The sequence below is a fragment of the Argiope bruennichi genome, chromosome 1 (genome assembly GCF_947563725.1).
Source record: "Argiope bruennichi chromosome 1, qqArgBrue1.1, whole genome shotgun sequence".
Taxonomy (NCBI): Eukaryota; Metazoa; Arthropoda; class Arachnida; order Araneae; family Araneidae; genus Argiope; species Argiope bruennichi.
In genome coordinates this window covers 126,557,961-126,584,152 of record NC_079151.1, presented here as the reverse complement: position 1 = coordinate 126,584,152, position 26,192 = coordinate 126,557,961, and the positions used below count along the sequence as shown (strand labels likewise).

Here is a 26,192-nt window from a genome sequence, read left to right as displayed (position 1 = left end):
ATTTCTCTGACATTAGAATAAACTTTCCACCTTACACCTAATTAAGAAGGTAAATCGATCATTAGAATACAGAAGAAATCTAAAATACTTATAATGAAATTCGAAAATAGTGAATATAAATGACGTTCCTTTTAATTATGGTCCATTATCTGCTAAGCATATATATAAAATATAGGAAATGCCCTAGATGACATCTTGTCTTTGACTTAACTAAGATACAACTTTAAAAAATTAGAAGGCATTATCCGGCGTCCTGGCCTAGGGGTAGTGCATCTTCCCCGCGATCTGAGTGTCCCGGGTTTGAGTCCTGGTCCGGGCATGGTTGTTCTTCACCTTTCATTCTATTTGTGAGGTGTGTGTAAGAGCTCCTCCCCCCCCCCGTAAAAAGGGGTTGTGCAAGCGAATGTGTTAGTGTCCTCTTCATATGAGCTAAAAGTCAGATTTCTGTCCTCGGGTGCTCAGGGGTCTTTATCCTCAGAAGTTACTGCATCCCCTTTCGGTGGCAAAGCGGACACGATATCATCATCATCATCATCAGAAGGTCTACATTTTTATGTAGCCGCTGCATATTAAAATAAGACGCCTAATTTTGCACTTTTCTACTACTAATACACAATTTTGTAATGAAATGATGCGCAATTTTCATGAAATTTTATCATTTATATTCAATGAAATATTCTTTAAACATTAAAATCTTAAAAATATTTCACTGTTCTAGAACTAAAATTGACCAAGTTAGATGTCAAGAGTATTTTAATATATTTAATAGGATAGGGGGACTATATAAAAATTAAGATATCGAAATTTTTTTCTGCAGTATTTTTCCTAACTCAAATAAGATAAAGTGTAGTTAGTCAAGTTAGAACACTTTTCCAACTATAACAATTTAGAAATTAAGTACTATACCATGATATTTAAAATTAGTTAAACTGTGGTGGCTTTTGAAAATTATTTATTCATGCATTTAGCTTCCATGATGTATTTTTAATCAACTTTTATGAAATTTGTATTTTGGATTTCTCCTTAAATTATATGGCTGCAGTGATCCTCCTATCCAGCAGACGAAACTGGTACCACATGTTCGAAACCCGATTCTATGGAGTATCAATCACTTATAAGAGCTTGGGATACTTTACAAACATTAAAAAACAAGCCCCTTAACTGTTGTGACTCAAAAGTTCAAAGCGATGGGTGGCAGCTCAGATGTCATACTTGTTGCCTGATTATGGTCCAAAAATTCCAAGTTTGCTCCAAATGAGATCATGTACTAACATTTCATTCTCTGACTACAACTAAATTGAATTAAATTATCAACAAATAAATATCATTTCATATTTAATGACATTCTACCCTTTTATAAATACTTGGTTTTCATAATCAAGGTTTTATTTAGAAAAAAAAATCTTCAGTGTTTGTAATTCTCTCCAGAGGCGCTGATACAGTCGCAGAAGCAAAGACAATTTATGGAAGGTTAGGTGGTTGGGCTTCAACAAATATATTTTTGATTCGAGCTAAATTTAGATAGATATAATATGTAGGCATATGTTTTCTCCGTTTTCTAGGCGTCGAGGCTTGTCTTTGGCATGCACCAATCCAAAGAGTGTTCAAACACTCTTATATAGGCTAAGATCTGGCCATATAAGAAATCTTTTCTTCATCAGAGGTCATAGGATGTATACCCTTTGCCACTGCTCGGCCGACAAATTCCTCCTCATATCATTGAATATATTGACGCTTCTGTGAGGCAGCTGGTGAATGAAGGGGGTGTCAGTTTGCAAACTTATCATGCGATTCGATCTCTTGGACTTGGTTTGAATTGGTGTTCAATCCAAGGGGGATAAGAAACAACAACAACCGTTTTATATTTTCAGATTTGTAAAATTATGTTACCTCGGCACTAAAATTGTTATCTCTGTTAGTGATGCTTACATTTCTCATATTAAACCCTCCACAAAGTAAAATCAGTATAAAATTAGATATATTTTACAGAAACTTATTCTACATCTTTTAGTATCGGTTCTTAATGCCATTAAATTTTTACTTTTCTTATAGAAATAATACAAATTAAAAATATTATCGTCTGAAGACCTTGAAGTTTCTCCAGAATTTAGTGTCTCTAAACACAGAATTAAAAAAAAAATGTTATGAATATGATGAATGAAATTTAACGTGAGTTTTAAACAAGAATTCTTTTGATTTCTATAGTTTGGATGTTGTTATTGTTTTGGATTTTTTTTTGGCGCAAGAGCGATATCTAGCTATGCTGTGCCAAGCATATAGTCTAAAATCGTACTAGATAAAAATGCTTCATTAATTAAAATATATAATCATTCGGCTTCAGTAAGAGAAGGCGAAATTTGATTAAATTATAATGAATATATAAAATAAGCAATGATTTAAAATTGGAAGCCAAAAGTGAAAGCATTAGCTGTCACACAAATTGAAAACACACACAACAAAACACAAACACAACTTTTTATTAGATGTATATAAAAAACATAAACAAATAGCCTTTAAGAATTTGAAAATATTTTGGTGGTACACCCCCCCCCCTAGTCTGTTAAGGGAGGTCCCCTTTAGTCTGTTAAAGACGATGATTAAAAAAAACGAATTCTGTGAGAGTTAACTGAAGAACATTCAATTAAATGTGTTTAATGCTAAAAATGACCCGACATGTGGGACATCTCGGTGCGATGTCTCTAAAAATGAGAATAAGAATTCTTTCCTTTTGATTTCTATAATTTGGATGAACTTCCTCTATGGATTGCTCTTATTCATCCGTATATATCAGAATATGATAGTTTTATTTTTAATCTATCTATTTTGATGAAATTTAGTTTGAAATCTTACCTACAATTTAGTAACTATAATATTTTTCTCTAAATTTGCCAATCTTTCTATTCAAAAATAAATTTTTAAAAATTGAAATCTGCTATTGCAAATTTCAAGTTATCATACAGAACATTATTTTTTTTCTAATCATAGGATATCAATCCGACAGAAAACTATAATGTTCTCACATGACTCATATTTCGCAATCACCAACATTTAGAAAAACGATGGTTTTTGACCATTTCAAAATCAATTGAGTTCTAAAATTCTTCACGAAAAACAATCGAAACCGGTTTTAAACAATCACGTGACTATCAGACTACGCATTCGTTAATATTTCGAAAAACTATATTTTTTCCCCCACTTGAAAATTGTTTGAACTCCAAAACTTTTTTAACAAGCTAGAAAAATTTAAAATCTATATATAAACTTTCGATACCTCTCCTCACTTTTTCGAGTTCATTCCCATTTTCTTCTCTGTGCTTCTTCAGGTGATAAATTTTTACTTCCCCACCCTTTATTGGCCAGACTGGAGAATCTAGAACATGGCCGATATTCGCGACAAGTTGCAACATTTTTTGTCGATAAATTGCTACATATGAAAATCTTCTTTATCATTTTCGGTTAACCCTAAGAGCGGAAAACTTGTCTCTATAGCGATAAATCGCTAATTTTCTATCCCTTGCATTTTGAGGTTTCAAAATCCCAAACCAAAACAATATCATGTCCCCTCATATAATAAACATGTTTAATTAGATATATATAATGAAAGGGCCGTATGAGTTTATTCCAAAATTTTCTATGGCTCAGCTCAATTTTGGATTACGCTCATAAATCTATAGCTTATTTATCTCCTATACAGGGTGTTTCAAAACTTATGGGCAAAAATTTAAGGGGTGATAGGAAACATCTAAACAAGCAATTTTCGCTATGCCATGCATGGGCGGAGAGCAAGCAGTGGACCGCTAGTAGGGATCCGTTACTGTCACATGAAAGAACGAAACACCAAACGGATAGAGGAGGTACTGAATAATTTTATTGACAACTTGTATGGCAAAATGACATATTTGTATGGCAAAATGACATACAAAATGACAACAAATGAAACCGACTGCTATGATGCAGGCGTTACACCTGCGACGTAGTGAGGGGCGCACTTTTTCAAACACAACCGGCATTTCTCGGATGGCGCAGGCAGCAACAGAAATCCTAGGTAAACTAGGTCCTCGTCGGAGACGATAAAGCTTTCGTAGGCGAGACTTTTCAAATGGCCCCACAGGAAAAAGACAGGAGAAATCTTGGCAGCGTGCCGGCCAAGACAAGGGCCCATCCCGACTAATCTTTCCAGCGTATCTTCTCGGGAAACGCTACTTGTACAGCCTGGCGGCTTCAAAAGCATTCCCGCTTGCCAGACCGCACATAAAATGCATATCCACCTTTTCCCGATTACTGTACGTTACCATACCTTTTGAAATCTATTGTAGAAATAACGATGTCTGAGAAAACTCGCGCATTTTGCTTTCCATTACAGCGCCATCTAGCGGTTCACCACTTGCACTCCGCCCATGCATTGTATGGTGAAAATTGCTTGTTTAGATGTTTTCTATCACCTCTTAAATTCTTGCCTATGAATTTTGAAACACCCTGTATGTTTAACTCAGCACATTTAATAAGATAAATTAAAATAAGTGTGTGCACTTGATACCAAAATTGTAGATCTATATAAAATTTTGAACTCAATTAATGAAAGGAGGCTCAGCATGTCTACTCGATTATTTTCAATTTATTCTTGTGAAAATAAGTAAATGGAAAGAGAATACCTCTAATTTAAAAATTAATCCCTTTAAAGTGCCCTTTTTTTCTAGTAATGGTATATTAAAACAATTTTAATACTGAGATAGACTTAAGAAAGGGAATAGCAATTAATTTATTACATGAATGTAATTTGAATCATTAATTAATTTTGTTAATTAATAACTAAACAACAATTCAATATGCATAATTTTGTGTGGTATAAAAAAAACTAGAATATCTACATTACTGCTTTATTGAAAGATTGGTGATAATTTACGCAAACTCGCATAACTGCATACAGAAATTGTTGAATTTGGAGGAATTATACTTCCCATGACCCTTGAAAGGGTTAAAAGAATAATTTACTCCATAAAAAAATATTAAGGTTTTAAACTAAATATACTAGTTTCGAATATCATTAGGGTTGTGTTCAGAATTATAAAACTGACACTGATATTTCTCACAACCTTGCATACTTCTAACTTCGGTTACCATTGATTATAGTTAACTTATTCAATTTATTTATTAAGAAAAGGAATGCATTCAATTTATTATGTAAATATAATTTGATTCATTAATTTCGTTAATTAATAACTAAATAACAAATCAAGATGCATAATTTTGTGTGAGATACGATAGATTGGCATTTTTGTTCGGAAAGGAAATGATACATGCTTAAATTTGATAAATTAACTTGTATAAAATATTTACTTTAGGATCATTTAGATTGTTTTAATTATTATTTAAAATTCAAATTGTTCAATAATTTATGAAACTTTAAAATCAGTGATTTAATTTTGCGTTGTTTTTCTTAGTTTTAATATAGTTATTTATTTTTAAGGTGATACATTATCTGAAGTGAAAAATAAACTCGGACCCAAAATGCGAGTCCAGTATTCCCTCTACATAGGCGACGAGAGGGATATAGTTCACACCATATCACTTCGAACACCTGCAAATATAACGGTGTTTGAGATTATGCAGCTGGCAGAAGAGGTGGATCCCAAATACAAGTACGAAATTTATATAAATCTGCTATATATATATATGAGATCTTTGATAGCTGATGTTATAAATGTTGTTTAAAAGATGTGTTATGAATTTTAAATGTTTTATTGCAAAGATAAACACAATTATAAGATGCTTAAAAAATTTCCAAAAAATGCTATAGTGATGACCGTGAAATTGTAAAAAGTCTTTTGAGCCGAAATAATGATTCTGTTCTTCTAGTTCTGTATCGAACGTTTTTAAGGCTTGAGTGCATGAATTTGCATTTTTAATAAATACAATTTAAAATTACTTGAGAAATGTGTATAGATAAAGGGAAATATGCACAAAAAACACTTAATTTTTTTTAAATTTCACACACACAAATAAAAAATGCTGCTGTATTTCTACATCTTTATGAACAACCATTCCTTGAGTTCCACAAATCTACTGTGTACTATAATATAATAATAATATTTCAAACATAATACCTTTCGTTACATTACAAAAGATGAAAATTCATAAAATGATTTTTAGCATTTAAGCATAGAGGAACATTGAATTTTCTACAAGACCACCCTTATGGTATGTGGGTACTCTTACATAGTGAAATTTTACTCCTCAATCTGTTTGAAAATATAGGCTAGTGACCAACGCCATCTTTTCGAATTTCCGTATGCAACAAAGTATAAGGTGACTCTCTAGGTTCAGTGAACTTATGCAGAACTGATTTTGCATATTCATATATTTTTACATTACGAAAAAGGCTACAGTTTTTTTGAATAAATTTAACAGCATATACAAAAATGTAAATATTATTCGTTACTTACTTTATTTTTATCTGAAAACAATTTTTCCTGTATGTTATTACTTTTTATATAAGTAATCGTAATGCGTTACAGATAAAGCGTTACAGATAAATCGTAATTGTCACAGATAAAGAAATAAGCAGTCAAAAATTCCAGCTGCGTTCGGAAACGATAAAATAGTTTTCGTAAAATTAAAATTATTATCCAAAGGTTGCTGCGTTAAGTAATGTGAGGTTTTCACTATACGATGCAGATTTACATCGTTATATTACACGGTGACTATCAGTGACAAACATATTAAAGCTGTTGGCCACTGGCTTACTTAATTCGTTAGTAATCCAAAAACAAAGCTTCAAAAGTAATTTTCCTTTCACACTAAGAGTATTTTGTCCAGAAATATAATTCTAAATCAAATCGCTAAACAAGACGAGGAAATATCTTCGATAAAACTAAGCTTTTAAACTGAAGCATTTTTGCTCTGGTTCAAAGAGCGGAGTAAGGCCCATATGCCTTTCTAGTCATTTGATCTTAATTCGAAATTAATAAATTTGTGTATAATATTTTTCATTCAATCTATAAGACATTAATACAATGAATTAGTCAACACAAAATTCATTTGTATTAGGATTATGTGTCAAGTTATTTATAGATTACATATGCATACTAAACTTTGGAAAATAGCGAATTCGGCCATTATTGTTACTAATTTAAAGAAAATGTTAAATTCTGTGGAATTATAATTGACTATTTTCGAAAATTAGCAGAGAAATAAGATAATGCATATGTCTCCTATACGACTCGCATAGGAGACAAGATGCTCCAATTTGAGACTCGTATAGGATTAAAATTACCGTTTGGCATATTCCGATTACAATTATTTGTTTTAATTTAAATAATTCATATTTAATTTTCAAAAATTTAAACTTGAATTAAATTTTTAAACCTGTTTTTGTTAAGTTCTTTCACAATTTTTTTCAAGAATATACATTGTTCATTTTAATTAGAGAATGGTTTTATTTCTCTATTATCATACCTTTGACAATATATTGTTACAAAATTTTTCTTCTACTACAAATACCGTCAATTAATCGTAATGACGCAGCACAATTAATTAATCATTAGTTCAGCAGCTTGCTTGCTTGCTAATCCTTCAGTTTCTCTACGTGTCGACTCCTCTCTCACACACCACTTCTGACGATACACACGGCTTCTTCGCAGCTTCAGATTGCTCGTCTTTTATAGTTCCGGGAGGCGGGGCTAGAAACTGCAGACCAATCAGGGCGTACCTGGGTGTATCTCTGTTATTACTGGATGGATCATGAAACTTCTCGAACTTTCTGGTATTATCCATTTAGTCGCCAAACTCGCCAAATTCAACGCCAAGTCGCCAAATGGTCGCCAAGCTCTCAGGTCATCGACGTGGCAGCCGCTCAGCACAGATCTTACAACGGTCTTTCTTAAGGTGATACTAGCCGTGATGGGAAGCAAATTACAAGTTTGTAACAATATAAATCCATTATAGATGGATTTATATATTGTCAAATATCTTTAATATCAATGAGAAAGTGGACATTTGTCTTGAGCCTTCATTTACTGTTATTTCTAGTTTGCTCTATGAATTTCATACCAAAGTAAAACTTTCGCGAAGCGTTTAACTAAGAAAGCTGCTTTTAAGAGTGCAATGAAAACATTTAAACACACACACGCACGCACGTACACATACAAATTAATTATAATTGAAAACTTCATGAGAGTATAAAATTTATATAAAGTAATGTTTTGGTTTCGTACCAGTGAAGTCAACCATCTAACTCTCCGACCCGCCCGAAGGCACACGGATTTAAACCATAAAACTGAATGACCGGACCGCCGCAACAGCAACATTGGCGGGAACTGTGGTTGAGTCCTAAGAGCCGTCACCGGCCACGGTACAACCCTCCCCGAAGGAAGTACGTCCCGTCATCGATGGGAGGAGCCAGATCCCCCACCTATTAGTGTACCCTCCAGGGTGGCGAGATCCAACCACCATGCCGGAAGCATCTCATCCTCATTTCGAGGTGTCCCCCCCGGGGGGGATTCGTACCAGTGAATATCAAAAAGGTCATTTTAAAAATATTGCTAGAATATGAAGTTCACTTTAATGAATAAGGAAATATTACATTAATCAGATTTTCAATAAAATTTTGAGATATTACTATATTTCCATTAGCAAAAAATTAGTGATCTTACTAGTAAGAAATCATTATGATACTTTTCAAGTTATTTCATTCCTGTGAAATGATTTTGGAACTCCTTTGTGTTATTACAAACATTCATGATCTTCTGTTTGCCTTTATAGATTTCAATGGAAAAAAATGGGAGAAAAATTGTACATTTACGATATAGCCGGTATTATCAACGATTTTGAAAACGGTCTGTTTTGGCTGCTTTACGTTGGAAAAGATGCCAATTCAATAAATCAAGCCACAGAAAGTAAGGAAATATTTTGAACAGTTTCATTATTGACAATTTTCAAAATGTAGTTTGATCACTTATTCTATGAGAATGTATAGGGCGTATATAATATATTTTCCCCTGTTTGGCGGCATCTGCAGCTAAAACGAATCAACGAAATGAAATCGCATTTCATACTGTAGAAAGCATAGGAAGATGAATTCCACAGAAAAATTATCACCAAAAGTTGTCGATAGGGGAAATATACAGGCGCCTCAATCTCAGGAGACACTCGAGCACAAGTCGAATGTGATTGGTTAGTTCGATCACATGACTTCAAACTATACGTCATGTAAAATCTTCTGTTGGCTATTTATCTTTCCTTTTGACCATTAGATCTGTATTGTGGCGAAATTGATTTGGAAATAGATGTCAGTACCGGAGCATTTTGTTTTGTAATTCAGTTGATTAAAATTTTACACTCGCATCTGTTTTATAATAAAGCTGATATATAAGAAATCAGGGTCTGCTACATGTTTCTGAGTGTGCTTTCATTTCTATATTTGAAAAGAAAATATTATGAACTGTATATAGGTCTATAAATGTTGTCTTTCAATAAAAATGAAATGCGCAGATCTACAAAACTCTCACTGGATCTATTTTAACATATGTGTTCGGAACTTAAGGCAATAACTTCACAGGGAGAAGCTCTTATTTCTATATTTAAAAAGAAAATATTATGAATTGTTTTTTTAATAAAATGCGTTTAAAATAACTGTGTTTATTTATAAATTTCAGCGCAACATAACGCACATTTGAATTCTACGCTTATTCCTTATCCTTGCAATACGAAACAATGCTTACCGCTTCGCAGATAAAAATGGGTTACTGTAAAATTGGCGGAAAACGAATTTGGCGGTTTCCAATTCACTGATCTGACAAACCAATCACATTCGACTTGTGCTCGGGTGTCTCCTGAAATTGAGGCGCCTTTGGGAAACATTGGCCCCGTGGAAGTACAGTTATGAATAAATTAATGAAACTTACAGAAATTTTTTTATTCACCAATATTAAGGTTCCTTGGATGCCGTGAAACATCTATACTTAGTACAAAATGAAGTCTCCTGAAAGCGTTTGTATGTTTGGACCAGAAAAACTCTAGAAATACTTAACTGATATTGGAGATATTTGTACCATTTTATAGAGCATTTATAGGGGAAGGTTTTAATATATTGCAGTTGCATCAAAATAAAAAAAAAATGGAGTGTTATAATTACGATTTTAATTATTTTCTTACTATGATTCGCGCATGCGTATCTCTGCTTTCACTTATCCATGCATGTGCGGAAACTCAAACTGCGCATGCGCAATTAACAAGAGCTGTGGTATACATATGAGATACATTTCTTTGTTTAGGTCTGATTTTAAACACATTGGGTTGAAGTGAAGATTAATGTCCCTGCAGAGTTTATCCCCAATATGAAAACCCAACGGAACGCTCTTCTAGCAACCATAATGCTGTTTAGTTTACTACTTTTCACAATGGTTGAGTTGTACATGAACTACAACAAAGCACCATCGAAAAATTGCCAATCTCGCAAGGCACCAAATGACTATATATCAAAGTATTATATATATATCTTAGCCCTAAATATTTATGAATGTGTACTATAGAAAATTGTTTTGTAATTATTTTTGAGGATTTCTAAATATCTTTTTATGTCTGTTTGACGTTGCTTGACATGCTCATGTCATATCGGATGGAGGCTAGACTTCAGTTTAAAGCTAATTTTTCCTCTTGGACGTTATGCCACGGGCAACGCTGTGTGGGTACTGCTAGTTTTCCAGATTCTGGCCTTCTCTATGTACAACGTATTGCAAACTGTGTATGACATACTCCACTGCTGTGGGTAAACTGCCAGTTTCGATGCTTATAACAGCTTGTCTTATGTTCTGTTTCAAGACATGCAGGTTTAAGGGCAGTCACGGCATCATACTGTCTAGTGTAGAATAGTTTCCTCTAGTAAAACATGCTGAAGTAAGGAGGGTCCATGTTAAGCTCGCACCAACAGTCAAGAACTAACTGCTAACCGATCGTCTACTCGAATCTTTTTACAAGGAATGCATGGCGATGCTGTCACTCATGAATAGGAATTTTACATAATCCATCTAAGTGTACAAATTTCCTCGCTCGTACTTGATAGCAGCTCCAATATTTCTCCTATCGTCAACTATTAGTACCAATTTTTTTTCTGTAAAATTTTTCGCATGCCTTCTACAGTCTGTATATGAAATGTGGTTTCATTTCGTTCATTAGTTTTAACTGCCAATGCCGCCAAACCGGGAAAGTTATTTTATGGTCACTTTGTGTTATTACATTACTGTAACTACGAGAAACAGATACTATGGCTTGATTTCGGAACCAGTGGTTGATGATTTGAGGTATGTTCTCATTATTATCAAAAATTTGTCGTGTGTGCGTATCTGATACATTTCAACCCTGAACATGTTGACTCTTTGCTGGCAAATTGATATTGAAGTTGGGAAAGGGTAATTTGGCTATTCATGGCATGTTTAGTGTTCGATGCGACCATGTCAAATATTCTACAGTTGTTGTAATGCATGAGAAGGTCATGTATTTCTAATTGTAATTAATAAAGGCATTTCAGTATGGCGTTAAAAAGTACAGACTCTTTGTAGCTGTAGTAAAAATATTTAATTTTTTAAGTTTAATTACCCAAAAAAATACTATACAAGAACAACACTATGCATATGAATTGGGTCATGATATGAAATAAAATTGTGACATTTTCGCAACCAGCTAACTCAGTGAAGTTAGTTGCAAAAGCAACTAACTTTCGCAACTAAAATAGCATTACAGGGCTGAATTTGGTTGGCAAAATAGGCACAAAAATTAAATAATGGAGCATTTTACTTGCTTGACTATTATTTGATAGCGCTTTAAGAAAAAAAAAATTAAATAGTCGTACTTGTTTTTTTCCTATATTTACAATTTCTTGCAGCAAAAGTTGTGTGAATGCGTATTATGCAAATTTTTGCTTGCCTGTTTTTGGTGACTTCAATTTTTGGTTATGGAATCATTTAAAATAGCTTGTGCACTATGTTATTCTGTAATAATGCAGCTGAATTAAAAAAAATCGTTTAGAATTGTCCGCGAGATGAATCGATTGACATGTTGCCTCTAGTAGTCGATAATATCATTTTAAAAATAACTATGAAGTACCAATGTTCAAATGAAAAGTAAAATAAAGTATGGAATAAAGAAGTAAATTATAAAAAAAGACCTAAATCCTCAAGTAAATTAGTAAATTGTGGAAAAATTCAGTTAAATCTTAAATATGAGTTTTACCTAATCAAAATTTCCGTGTCAAAATGCTCTCGATTCTAGCCAGTATTTGGGAAACGTTTGTTTATTAATTTTTATGTCTATTTTATTACCAGATTTCGTTCTGTAGCACTTGTCACGTTGAAGAAACTCTGAACATTTTCGAAATAATTTCTCATAATCTAAATATTATGTGTAAGCAAAGATTTTTTATTTTGTCTATTGATTGAATTCCAAACACATATATTTTAATTATGGGATTATACATAAAGGATGTCCCAACAAAGTTGAACAAGCGGTTCTAACCCTAAATTTTGTACCAAGATATATACATCCAGCTATAAATTTCCAATAAATATTGTAAATAATTTGTTTGGCTTCTTCAGAAATTGATTGCAGTAAAATTATAAATTAAATTTGTATACAATTCCCCAAAAGCAAAAGTATAGCTTAATTTTTTAAAATTTTCATTTGTTTTCCCATAATTTCACGCTTTTATATACAAAGCCAGCAGCAATATGCTTATTTTTAAATGTAGAGGGCTTTATAAAACTTTTCAGGGATGCAAATTTATTCAATATGATAAAGAAAATATTTATCTAAAAGTATATCTTCATGTCATCATGATTTAAAAGAAAGGTTAATGACACATACAGTTATTCACTTTGACTAATGCACAGTTGCTACTGCGTCTAGCTCAAAAGGCTTTTGAATTATTGTGTTTAATTGCAGGTATGAAGATACAGATTCCAATAACGTATTTTTCGGATTCTGGAAAGTCTGAACCTTGAAAATTTATCAAACTTTCAAATTCGATTTAAGTGGAAAATACGAATGATTTATCATATGAACTGTTTCAAGGAATTTGCAAAAAAAAATCTCGAATCAGCCTTTATAGACATCAGTTTGCTTTTTAAAAATGTTATAAGTCTTGCGAAGGAAATGTTACGAGTATTTCATAAACTGGCTTCATTTTTTTTTACTTCTAGGTCCAGACCAAGTGATTGTATATGATGGAGCCCAGATAATTATGTGGTACAAGAAGACTCATATATGATTATTTTATCAATACTAATTTCAATATTGGTTTTTCATCGTTATTCGAAACATTTATGTAATATTTGCAATAGATTGTTTAAATATCGCTGGAGATTTCAGCATTTCAATCATAACTGTCATTTTGTTCAGAAACAAAGGAGTGGAAAATACGGAATTGCAGACGATTCTGCGTTTTTCAAAGTACTCATAGACCCACAAAAGAGTAGATAAACTTTTGCTTCTGAATAATAAATTTTTTTTTATTTATAGTCTTTCTAAATAAGAACTAGAATAAACTATTGGACAACACAAACATGTCACTTCTATCTGGAGAGATTTTAAAACAATCAAAACAGAAATCATATGTTTATAATATTGATTTTGGTATAATAAAAATGTGAAGAAATCAAGTCAAATTGCTAAACTAATATCGCCATCAATGACCTTTGAAATCGATTCTCGAAGACGAATTTATTGACATCTTATCTAACATTTAATTAAAAAGTTTATATAGGGTTAATCTGTCATTGTAATAAAAGACAAAACCAGTAATATCAATGGAAAGTGTGGTTAATTATACAATATTCTCATATCATAAATAGATATTCAGATATTTATAGAAATTTGTTTCCCTGGCGAATTTAAAACTTATTGATTTTGGGCATCTAATGCATTCAAGAATTGGCAAAATTTTACAAAGTTTAATTGCATAACACAGAATCCTATATAAATACAGAATGTAACTTCAATATTAAAACATATTACCGATGTATCTATAAGAACTTTGAAAAAATATATAATTTTAAATTAATACTAAAATGAATAAATATTGGAAAGTTCAAACAATATAATAGAATATCAAATAACATGCAAAAATAAAATTCAGAATTTTCTTCATTTATTTTTTATATCTTCTGTTGAAAACCGGAATGCTTCCAAGTTTATTTTCGAACACTAAAACGATATTTTAGGTCTGTATATGCTTAAACCAACATGGAATCTTTAGAATATTCACTTAAAGAGAGAATAATATTAGAATTTAATTCATGAATTAATCTAAACCACAATCAATATTCTTGAGGAATAAGCTGGGTGTTCAAAGTGACTCCTTTGCAAAAATGTTATTATTGCATACAAATGCACGATACAAAAAATAGAAAATCATTTTAATAATACAAAGCACTTTCCACATACAATTACAAAAATCTTGCTCTCAAAATTACAATTCATTCCTCGAAAGGAAGAAAACGCATTCACATATCATCCTTCCACAAATCCAGAAGACCTGTTCCCGCAAACTTCTCTCTGAATTTCTTATTCATTCTGGCGTTTTGAGTCGGTGAGAAATAATTTCGCCAATCCCCTATGATACCTAAAATGATGGAAGTGAAAAGCATATTAAATAACTGATTTAAGAATGAAATCTGGCGAGTTGTCGATTCATTTGAAAGAAATATTTAATCTCAAATGCAAAACTGGGTTTTTATTTCTGATGACATCGTTTCAACACATCTCTAATAATTAAAATAATTCATGATAAGAAAATTTGTAGATTATTAACTTTTCTGCTGTATTATCTTTCATGCAGGACAGATAATTGAGGCGGTAAATTAGGTTATATATCCTTAATTATATTAGCAAAAACGCATATCGGGACTTGTTCTCCTTCCTAACCTCAGATGGCAATGCATTCCCGTTGCCTTGAAAGTTATGCAGAAAATGTTTCTAATTTTGATTGGCAGTCAAGAAAAATAGACGTTCTCATGAGTGTGAGCGATCAGTACCTCGCAAGGTAAAGCAGAGCAAATTTATTTTAACGGTCACGCGGAAACACAGCGAGTTTCTTGTGAATTTAATAGTTTATGGAGAAGATAATTTTTGTCTTTAAGAAATATTCGTAACCGTGATATGAAAATGCTTATCGGAAATCGCAAAAAAATAAGAAGTGGCTGGATGTGAATAAATGGATGACTAGTCAAGAAAACTGTTTTCTGATTTTTCTTGCGTAGAATCTTCTATTTTTTAAAAACAAGAGCACAGGGTATGTGATCAGGAACAATGCAGAAATACTTCCTTAGGGAAATGTCCCCTATATTCGACAATGCAAAAGAATTCTGATATACGCTTATTATAAAGTTGCAGTATAATTAACGTTTGAAAAAAGCTAAAAATATAATATACATTGTTGATTTCAATGTTCTACAGCAAAATTGGAAATTCATGCAGGAGATGCAACACCAAATCAAAACGAGAATAAACCTAATTCTAATATAAATCTGACTGCAATTACATTAAGCTATGTTAACTGTAACTTATGCCAATTTTGTTTTAATGTGTATATACACAATTGAAACTTCGAAAATCGTTCAAAATATCGAATATTTTTTTATTGCTTAATAATGTTCTCTGATCTTTTAGCTTTCAAACGATACCAAGATGTTGTCAATATTCGAAATATTTCTCGAGTTATAAGTATTTTTCTTGAGGTGCTTTCATTAAAAACTAGTTGCGGTGTTTTTAAAACTCATTTTATGAAGAATGATATTTTTCCACTATGTTGCTTCATTCAAACAATCCTAACTCAACAAGAAATTAACCAAATATAGTTATTTATGTATCAAAATAATCTGTATGAAATAGCGGATGTTTTGTGCCTCAATCAAAGTTATATTTAATGAAAAAAAATTAATAGCTGTTTAAAAGTTAAAATGGCAGAAAAAATCTCGCTTTTTCTATTTATTGTTGATGAAAAAATTGTTTAAAAAAAACTATACATTTTTATAACTATACATTTTTATAACTAGGCAGACAATATTAGGCATCATTTCCAACTAGAATTGTGTATCTGTACAAATTAGAATTTAAGATATTATGTTTCAAAAAATAGGCTAATTAGCTCATTAAATATTATTTAATTAATTAATAATTAATGTAATATGGTTTTTTCTCACTGAAATGAGTTTAATCATATGTTAATAACCTACTGTGAAAAAACTGGATTTTTAAAGTTAAAATTAAAAAAAAAAATCTTCAAATGTGTACGTACACCTTAACAATTACAAGCGTTTCTTTTTCATCGAAGTTTCATGAGCTGTGCATGAAAAATCAGATCTACATAGCTTTCTTGAGATAACGTCTTTATTGCGAGAAAGTTTTGGAGGGACCATTCTCGCTGGTTTTTACTTGTATTTTAAACAGTGGGACGTTTATTGTACTGTGGACAAAAATCTCGGAGAATTTCATAGATAAGTCATCCTTCTAAAAATCTATATATGAGTGCTTAATTTATTTTTTCAAAATTGAAATCAAAAGCAACAGCATTCTCACCTTTTCTTATTAATTTCGATGATGTATCTTTATTCGAAGTTTCGACCCGATCTCTGAGTAGTAAAGACTTCAGCCCTGTTGGAATATCTGAATTATTCCGTACCTCTTCCTTGGGCAATGTTAGCACTTCCTTGATTTGCTTGTTTAGGTGTTCATTCATGAATTCGAAGCTGCTGTGGTGGATCACATCTTGGAGCATTTTTGCATCTTTTTCTAGTTTTTTTCTGAAAAATTAGTAATGGAGCAGCTTGATCTTTCTATTTCACAATACTGGAATGAATAATGGAATATTTTATGTGTGAAATTCCGGTATTTTCCAGCAGTGAAGAGCTCAAAATAACATGCTTATATGCAGAGGAATGATAGAGATTAAGAGTATAAAGACAACTTTTATTGTTTAGTATGTAAACATTTTTGTTATAAAATTGAACTTTACGGTTTTGCGGATATTTTCCTTCAACATTTTGGACCATAGTATATTTGTTGTAAATGCCTTATCTCTATTCAAAAATTATTTCCCTTATCTCCCTAACCTATTCAGGATATAAAAGGGATCAATAAAAAATAATAATAAATATTTTTAAAAATGCTTTTATTAATACACTAAAATAGAGAAAATCTTTTTTTAATCACAAATTTGTAAGTATAAACAGAGATCTCAAAAGAGTGAAACATTGACTCGAATAATCTATATAAATTGTGATTTTAATAGAATCCTTAACATATTCCAATTTTTGCAAAGATTCAAAAATTCCTTTCGTTTCATGATAATTTGGGTTAACTTATTTTTTTCTAATGGATTTAAGCTTTTTAAGCATTTACGATTTTTGTTTTGATTCCTATTTTTTTTTAATAAAATAGGTGTTTTATACATTTTAGTAAACTGATATCATGGGTTTAAAATATATATATATATATATTTTTAATTATTTGTAAGTTTTAAATAATATATAATTCCTTATTACTATCAATTTTATAATCAATTTTTGTCAAATTTCTTATCGGATAGCCCCTTTCTTATTGAAGCAAATTAAATTGAAGCAACTGATTAATGATGAAATTCTAGAAGTATTAAAATTTTGATGTGTTATCGCGGACACATAAATGTTGAGATAAGATGGAAACAAGTAAAAAGTTTCGTTGCAAAATTCTCTCTTTATTTAGAGGAAATAAACCAAGTTAAATAAAAGTATATAAAAATATAATAATTAAAAATTGAACGAATATCCACAATACATGCTGTGGCAATTAATGGGTATCCACAATACATGCTGTGGCAATTAAAGGGTATGGATAATAATTCTTTTGATTTTCTCTCATACGTAATATAGAGAAAGTAAAATAATCGTCAAAAAATTCGAACTGAAGTTTTTGACGAATTTCCAAAATTTAGATCTCTCCGAATTCGAAAAACACATTTTTGGAAAATGTTCGTCTGTCTGTGACAAAGATAATACAAAAAGGCTTTGAGCTAGGCAGTTGAAATGTTCTTTAAATAAAGTTGGTATATGTTCTTTAAATAAAATATGCAGATTGCTATCAAATTTTGAGTAAATTCCGATTCAGTGAAAGTCCGTCTGTCTGGCTGTTCGAATATAAGTTAACACGATAGTTACAAAACGAAGAGAGCAAGAGAAAAAATTCGGTGCATAGATTTAACATCTCTAGTGTAAACACCTGTCACATTTTGTGCTAAAACCAACTATGGGTTGTCTGTCTTTCTGTCTGTACTTTCAGAAACATGTAAATGCGATAATTCAAGGACACAATGATTAAAATATATCAAATTTGGTATGGGATTTTGTGACTACAAATGCAGTTTTGTGTGAAACTTTTGTTTCAATCGGCTGAAAAAAACATGTCTAAAACACAAATTCCATTTTTAGGTACTATTAACAGCATACCAATCGCTTAATAACTCGCCAAAGATTACACGATAAATTCAGTAAAAATGTCAAATTCACGCCAAACGTTAGTATTTTGTAACTGTAGTAAGCCTATGAAGGCGTTCTCTGCCATGATAAGTTTATTAGAGAGTAAACGAGAAAGTTTGTGAGAGACCACTTCCGCTAGTTTCATTAGCATTTTATACTGGATATTGCTTTAACCCTTCATTGCCTGAAATTGTTTCCAATGTTTCAACAACTTTGAAATAATTCTTCAAAAATACAAAACTAATTAACTTATTGCTTCAAGTACAAAGACTTACTTTATATTCCGAGCCGATAAAGCCGGCTATTTTCAAAACGTTGTTGACTGTGTCCTTCTTAAGTTCTTCATAAATGACGAAAATAACATTTGGGTCATTCCTGTGCTCCCACCAAGAAAGCGTAGTGTCAAAGTAGTCACCAAAACCCACTTCTCCCTTGATGAAAGCCTCAAAGAAATCGTCGAATGTTCCATCTGAGAACAGGTATGCGAAGTTGTTCTTTGTATGATGGTAATGAGAAACGCAGCAGTCCTTCAAATATAAAATATTTCAATGAACAACTATGTTAAATTTGAAGAGAAAAATTTTAATAAGTGTGTTAAATTATTCAATGCTATTTTTCACTATGCAATGAAGATAATAAAGGACAATTGTTCTATCATTTTGCAAGGATATCAGAAAGGACCATTGAAATTAAGGATCATTGGAATCATACGCAGCATACGATCGCTAGAAGGGTCGTTTCAATTAAAAATAAATCTTAAATATGTCATTAAGCTCGGGATGAATTTTTCGAAAAACGTTAAAAAAATGATACATTTAAAATAAATACTTTCATAAAAATGGATTGAAAAAAACCCTTCTATGAAATCAAAATGCACCAGTTAAGTGACAAAAATTTTTTAAAAATTGATAAAAGGGCAGTTTTTGGCTAAAAAGAAGTATAAAGCAAAAATCTAGTTAGAAGTTTAAAAATAATTTACTTAAATTTTGCAGATAGTTTAAGGATTATATTATCTATTTTCTGTACTAAAAAATAAGCTGTATTTCTATCCATTCTTTAATTATTGGTGTTAAACTGATAAGTAACACGAAAGTTTTAATTTTTTCACATTGTCACGCTCTAAAACAACTATAAAGAATTTCGAAACGAATTGATTACTTATTCTTTAGTTCAGGAATTGCAGAACGTATTGAGATATTGTTATACCATATTTGAACAAAAAAAATGTATTAAATTTTAATTTATGAAGTTTTTAGTGGGAAAATTCTATCATATTCTATACCATTTGAAAAAATAGCACCTAAAAATGTAAAATAGCATTAAAACGTATGTAAATACAAATATAAAAAACAGTGTAACTTCCCAAATAAATAGATTTAGAAACAAAATTCTAAGGGTTTTATAAAGAAAACATTTCAAACAAATAAGAATATTCCCCGTGCGTAATATAGTGACATGCCTTGGATGACCAACCTAACAATTTAGAGAAATTAATTGCTGTTGTATGTTTTTTCCATATTTTGATTTTTGATGATAAACTCGTATTGGCCTAATATATTTTTCAAGAGTTCACTGTCATCGAAAATGTTTTCCTGGTTATGAAAACAATTTGATTGTTTCCGAAGACTCAATATAGATACTTCATCACTGGTTTATAATAAGCCATTTTAAAACTTTGCTTTATGCTGTTATTATTTTTGAATAGGATTACACAAAATATTTTCTATTGTAGATGAAGATATATAGATAATTAATTCTATACCTTGATAGCAAGCCAGGAATGCTGCAGCCATTGTGGATCGAATTTGGTTGACAAGTTGGTATCATTCCAACATAGAAGTCATATTGAACATTCTCTAATTTATGATGTTGATAATTTTAAATTAATTATTTATGTAGTAATTGATCAATTAAGGCTGTAATTTTTTTCCTTAAAAATAGATGTAGAAGTCAGAAACGTGAAAGTTTTGAAGAAACTCCCTGGATATGAAACTTATTGAATGCCCCCCCCTTTTTTTTAAAATTATATCTACTGATAGGTCGAGTTGTTTGTCAATGCAATAATTAAACAACGCAAAGGGTTAGCCGAGTTAAATTTGATACATAATTTTAATACTAAAATTGTATGAAACTAATCTATAAATAGTATGAAACTATGAAATATGAAACAAAATCCATAAAAAAAGAAGCCGTCTATCAGTCATCAGCCATTGTACATGCCATTATGATTACTCAGAAAAGTGTGACAAATGAAATGATTAAAGTGTAGTATTATTTATTCTTAACACTGAAGACCTTGTAAAGTAAGGAGCTTTAACACTAACATTATCAAATCTTGAATCTAGTCAGTTAACTGATAAAGATCCAAAATCATGATAGTTTATTTTTCATTATACAATTTCTGTTTTATACAAACACTGTAACTGAAAAACTCAGATGAATAAAGTTTAAATTATGGTTTTTATTAAGAACGTGTATATGTATCAAATTTTGGCCCATATTTTTCATGAGATTAACTGTTTCTGTATATTTCTGTGCATCTGAATACGATGACTCGAAAGATATAAGATGAAAATGCGCTCTCAATTCTCTTCGAAGTTAAACACAAAATGGGCTGTTTTGTATTAATATATGAGAGAATTTAGAGGGCATTTCAACTTGCAGAGCCTTTATATGTCGGGGTTTCTTTTGTAATCCTCTTAGATTTTACGATATTGATAATTGAAAAATACTGATATCATTGATATTATAGCTAAATATCGTAGGTCAAAAAACTACACAACAAAACCTTCATCTTTCTGATATAACAGCTGGAACCATTAAGGATATATGGCATTTTGTGCCAAAATTCATCAATCCCATATCCATATAACAATTTAAAAACAGCTGTTGCTAGTCTGCACAAGTTTTTTGCATCAATAAAATGTTTTGGCATATTTGATATACGGCATTTTGGCATAACTGCGTTGATAAGTCTAAATAAAATAAACCAAATGAAACTCATTATCACCTTAGGATTTCTGGCTACAAAAATGTATTTAGCCTCTGGAGACCACGGTGTCTTATGGAACGGAAGATGAAGCTTGATTGAGCCTGGTCTTTTCATCTTTTCTGCCCCCTCTGCTCCGGTCAACTCCAGGAAAGGGGTCTCCAGAAAGAATTCTAGGCCAGACGTGAAAGGCCTGCCTTCTCTGAAAATACAAGCCACCAAGTTCTGCATCCATGTGGTACCACATTTAGGATAAGTGACGATGAACAGGTCACCGGGTCTAGGCTTGTATGCTACAGCAGATCTGAAACTCTCCTCTGAAAATATGCTTGAAATCAGAAGTCCATCTATTTCTTTGTAAGTGGGAGTCTTGGGCTTTTGAACATTTTCTTCACTTGGAGTAGACATGCCTCAGAACGGAGGTTTAAATTTTCCCTGAAAGTAAATAAAATGTTTAGCAAAAACCTTTGCCGGCGTCATGGCATAGGGGTAGCGCATCTTCCCCGTGATCTGGATTCGAATCCCGGTTCGGGCATGGCTGTTCTTCATCTGTGTTCTATCTGTGAGGTGTGTGAATGTGCCCCCCTGTCAAAAGGGGTTGTGCAAGCGAATGTGCGTGTGTGTCATCTTCATATGAACTAGAAGTAGTCAGACTTCTACCCTCGGGTGCTCAGGGGTCTTTAACCTCAGAAGCTACTGCACCCCGTTTCTAGGGTACCGCGGACACGACATCATCAGCAAAATCATTTTTTATAATCGACTTTCATTAATTTAATTAACAGCAGAATTATGTTATTAAAACGTTTATTTGCTTGGATGCTATGTATATCAGTTTATTCATAACACATGCATAATAACATGTAAATTGATTAAAATGTTGTTTGCTGATCAATAAATCTGGCACATACTTAATTTTCGGATTGTAGATTTTCATTAAGAATAAATTTTTCAAACTTTTAATATCTACAATTTTAGCACTTCTTATAATAAGGAGTCTATTTTTGTACAAAAAACTCTTTTACGTCACTTTAAAATAAAATTAAAAAAACTTCTCAGTCATCTCAATTTTATTTCCATTTAAATCTTTTTTCCCCACAAATATCATACTCGATTTTGCTATTTTTTAAAAATTCATATGAATATTCATAGCATCTGGATATGGCAGCAATAATCACTCGTTTATCAGGATTCTCCATTTTAAGAGAGAAAAATAAATACTATTTCACAGTACATTCTCTATTGGGAAAAGCGGCTACAGAGTTCGCCGCCATTTACTCGATTTCCCTATTTTTTGTTTTAAATCATAGCTTACGACATTTAAATACGTCATCAATTGTCGCTTGCCCCCAATCGCATCAACTGTTGCTTACTTTCTATTTTCGAGAGAAAATAAGTGAGACCTCACTTACATTCTCTACATGGAAAATCGGAATAACTTTCACCGGAAACAAGTTTTATTTCACATAAAATAAAACTTACCGGTTACAACTTGCCGTATATAGGACAAGTTGCAACAGCCGGCAAGTTTTGAAAAAATATTTCTGATGCTAAAATCAACAAAAATGTTGAATATTTTTTATGCATTTTATGAAGGAGTATTGTAGCTATAAAGAAATAAAAACGCGAATACATAGAAAAATAGGAGTATTTTCCGAAAAATGTCAAAACTAGCCCCATTTTCTTCTACATAATAATGATAGATCCTTCTGACTAGTAAGCTATGCATTTAAAGTAGTGAAATTAATTGGCAAAATCGGTCCAGTTATTGATATTGTGAGCCGAGACAAATTGCATGTTGCTTATCTCTCGGAAATGGAGGAGAAGGAGACAGACGAGTTTTGATTATGTATGTATCCTTAATGAAACACAAACAGAAAACATATTTTGTTTAGTCTTTGTTACTGGCGAACTTATTCGAGAATTTTATCCAAAAGGCAGCATAGTGAAGGTAAAGTTTTCAAAATTTCTTTAGGAAATAGCTGGTGGTTGAGAGAAGAGCGCCAGTGATTTCACATGATTACTGTTTTCATTAATTTCATATGAAATAAAAATTGGTGAAATCGATACACTAATTGTGGCTGAGTGATTGGTACTTTACTTTTGACCTGTTATTTCAAATATATAGATGATAGTAAATCATCTGGGCGCAGAAAATGTCTAGTAATAACTTCAAAAACGATGGAACTCATTGGAGGGAAAGTAGCAATTTACGGTTATTTTCAATCGCAGTTTTATATCAAATTTTGAATTAAATTCGCTATGATATGACTGTCACTCGTCTATATATTTCCGTACAAATGAATTAGGTTCTCAAACTGACTTTCAAATGGTATATTTTCTTATTAATTTCTAAATGGAAGTTATAACTTTTAAACACATTTTATTTCAGATCGTTATCAAAATAGTTTGCAAAGTATTTTTTGTAGTGCACAATTTTAAATAGTTCGTTAGATAAAATTCTTTTACGGGTTTCAAAAAAACTTTTTAATACGTAATGTCAACATCACTAAAATAAAAACGTTCTCCCTTTTAAATCTACGGACATAAAATGTAATAATGTCCGACATATTATAAAAGCCAGTGCTCATTTCAAAATAAATTTTAATTCAAAAATTTATAGTATAGACTTATTATGCTTAATAAAATCTAAGGCTCCATAAATTTACTGTGATAATTGGTGGATAGAAATTTGAATAAAGTTTATTCAAATAAAAAAATCGCAGTTAGAAAGGAAGAAAAATGAAAATTTTAAATTATAAAATTAACCCAACCATTTAAAGAATATATTCTGAAAAATTTTTTTGACAAAAAATCCAAAACATTTCCTTTACCTCTTCGCCGCTTTCTGAAATTGCAGATATTAATTGCAATTAATAAGAGATAAAAATTTTTATTTAGCTAAATGATAAAAAATATCAAATATCTAGGCTAAACGGACAATGAATAACATATATTTTTCAAAACAGGTCAGATATTTACCTTTCTTTGAAAGAGTTTTTCTTATTTTGTGAAATAAATCGGGGTGATATAATTCATGCTCTAGATTGAGGGAATAATGTTTTAAAAAAAATCTTAGTATAAATATATAATATAAAATAATTAAAAAACAGCATGAGGGAAATATCCATCATCATGCCAATTTACATGTTAAGCTCAGTATAAAATAAAAAAAAATAATAATACATCTTTGTATCATTTTTTGCTATGATAATTAAAAACAATTAATATTCTCGTATAGAAAAATATTAATTCCACATTTATTGCATGATATTGCATTTAGGGTATTTGCACCGGAGTGACTCACCTAAAGGGTATTCAATGTCTCTCTCTCTTCTAAATTTCTCTACAAAAATAACTTAAAATAAACATCAAGTAAGAAAAATTTCGTCATACATTAGAAGTGAAACAACTGTATACTGATGTAAATTTCTATCGCATGGTTTTGGGATATTCAATATAAATTACACAGAAAATAACAGAAGCACAAAAAAACCATTCATTATCACTTTTTTTTAGCAAAAAATATCAGATTAGTTATAAAAATATATTCAAAAAATCGCACGTTTCTTCCAATTACAACAAACAGCGGAATGACAATTTCAAATCTTCTATAATAATTGTAACATTTGATTTTTTTTGACAGCTACGCTTCTTATTACGCAATAGATGTGCAAAAAGTTGCCAGCAACAATTAATTTACAGTACACCTGTTTTGAGCACAATTTTTTATTCACTAAATGTTATGATGAAAGTGTCCATCATCATGCAAAGATGGATTAAGAATATATAACAGATATTAAAAATAATTTGATAACATAACCCTGCTAACGTACAAATTAATGATATTATATATTCAAGTATGAAAACTGATATAATGCAGAAAGTATAATCGCAAAAATTTTATATAATATGCAAATAACTCTTAATATAATATACAAATTAACAATAATAAACATTCAACGAAGAGAACTCACTTAATGCAGGACATACAATCAAAAATACTTTACGGCTCAGATGTGTAAAAACAGCTTTTCGTTATTGTATTCTGTTATATTATCACTACAGATTAATCGTACTCTCAAAATGTTATCAGAAATGATAAGTGCTTATTGATAATATTGATTTACACATCGATGAGAGAAGATCAAATTTGCATAAGATTGCATTTTATGCTTAGTATGCTTTTTTAGGAATATTTTCTATGCAAAAAAAGCAAGATATATTTGATCAAATTTCGAGTTTTGTGCTGTATCATTTATATTTGTGTTCAAAACGTTAATATTTTAATTAAAACTAGTTTGGCGACTTTAAACATGTTAACATTTATATTGGCTGGCAAATCACGTTATGCTGCGTGCATGATGGGGAAATCATTCGAAACGTTCTAACAGGCAGGTTGTTGGATCAATTTCTGCCTAATGTACATAAAATATGCTTCTTGGGTAATGTGCTAATGTGCTTCCTGGGTAACAATGCTCATTAACAAAAAATTTTCGAGATTTTAATAATATGTTTTATTTCTCGTGTACAAAGTATAGAGATCGTAATGTATTCGTCAAAATTTTTTAACTAGTATAGTACAGCCGAATCTCCACGCTTCAGACCTGCCCGAGTATGAAAAACGCGTTTTTAGAATTAAATCTGTCTACCTGTTTGTGAGCAAGATAACTCCAAATCACTTTGAGCTAGATGGCTGAAATTTG

General features: G+C 31.2%; 2 protein-coding genes across 2 annotated transcripts in view; one reads left to right on the top strand and one right to left on the bottom strand.

The window, feature by feature from the left end:
• LOC129969937 (uncharacterized protein CG3556-like) overlaps positions 1 to 13,476 on the top strand; it is a 42,877-nt gene extending 29,401 nt beyond the window's left edge. Inside the window, exons 9-11 of the mRNA XM_056084424.1 lie at positions 5,468 to 5,639; positions 8,761 to 8,894; positions 13,191 to 13,476. Coding sequence (XP_055940399.1) covers positions 5,468 to 5,639; positions 8,761 to 8,894; positions 13,191 to 13,258 — 374 coding nt within the window. The 3' untranslated portion in view covers positions 13,259 to 13,476. The remainder of the gene's footprint in view (positions 1 to 5,467; positions 5,640 to 8,760; positions 8,895 to 13,190) is intronic.
• A 949-nt stretch (positions 13,477 to 14,425) lies between these two features.
• LOC129969691 (sulfotransferase ssu-1-like) lies at positions 14,426 to 25,524 on the bottom strand. The gene is given in 6 exon segments (XM_056084378.1): positions 14,426 to 14,611; positions 16,567 to 16,710; positions 16,712 to 16,790; positions 18,776 to 19,027; positions 21,511 to 21,924; positions 25,464 to 25,524. Coding segments are annotated over 5 exon segments (981 nt in total). The 5' UTR covers positions 21,898 to 21,924; positions 25,464 to 25,524; the 3' UTR covers positions 14,426 to 14,492.
• Positions 25,525 to 26,192: the final 668 nt, after the last annotated feature.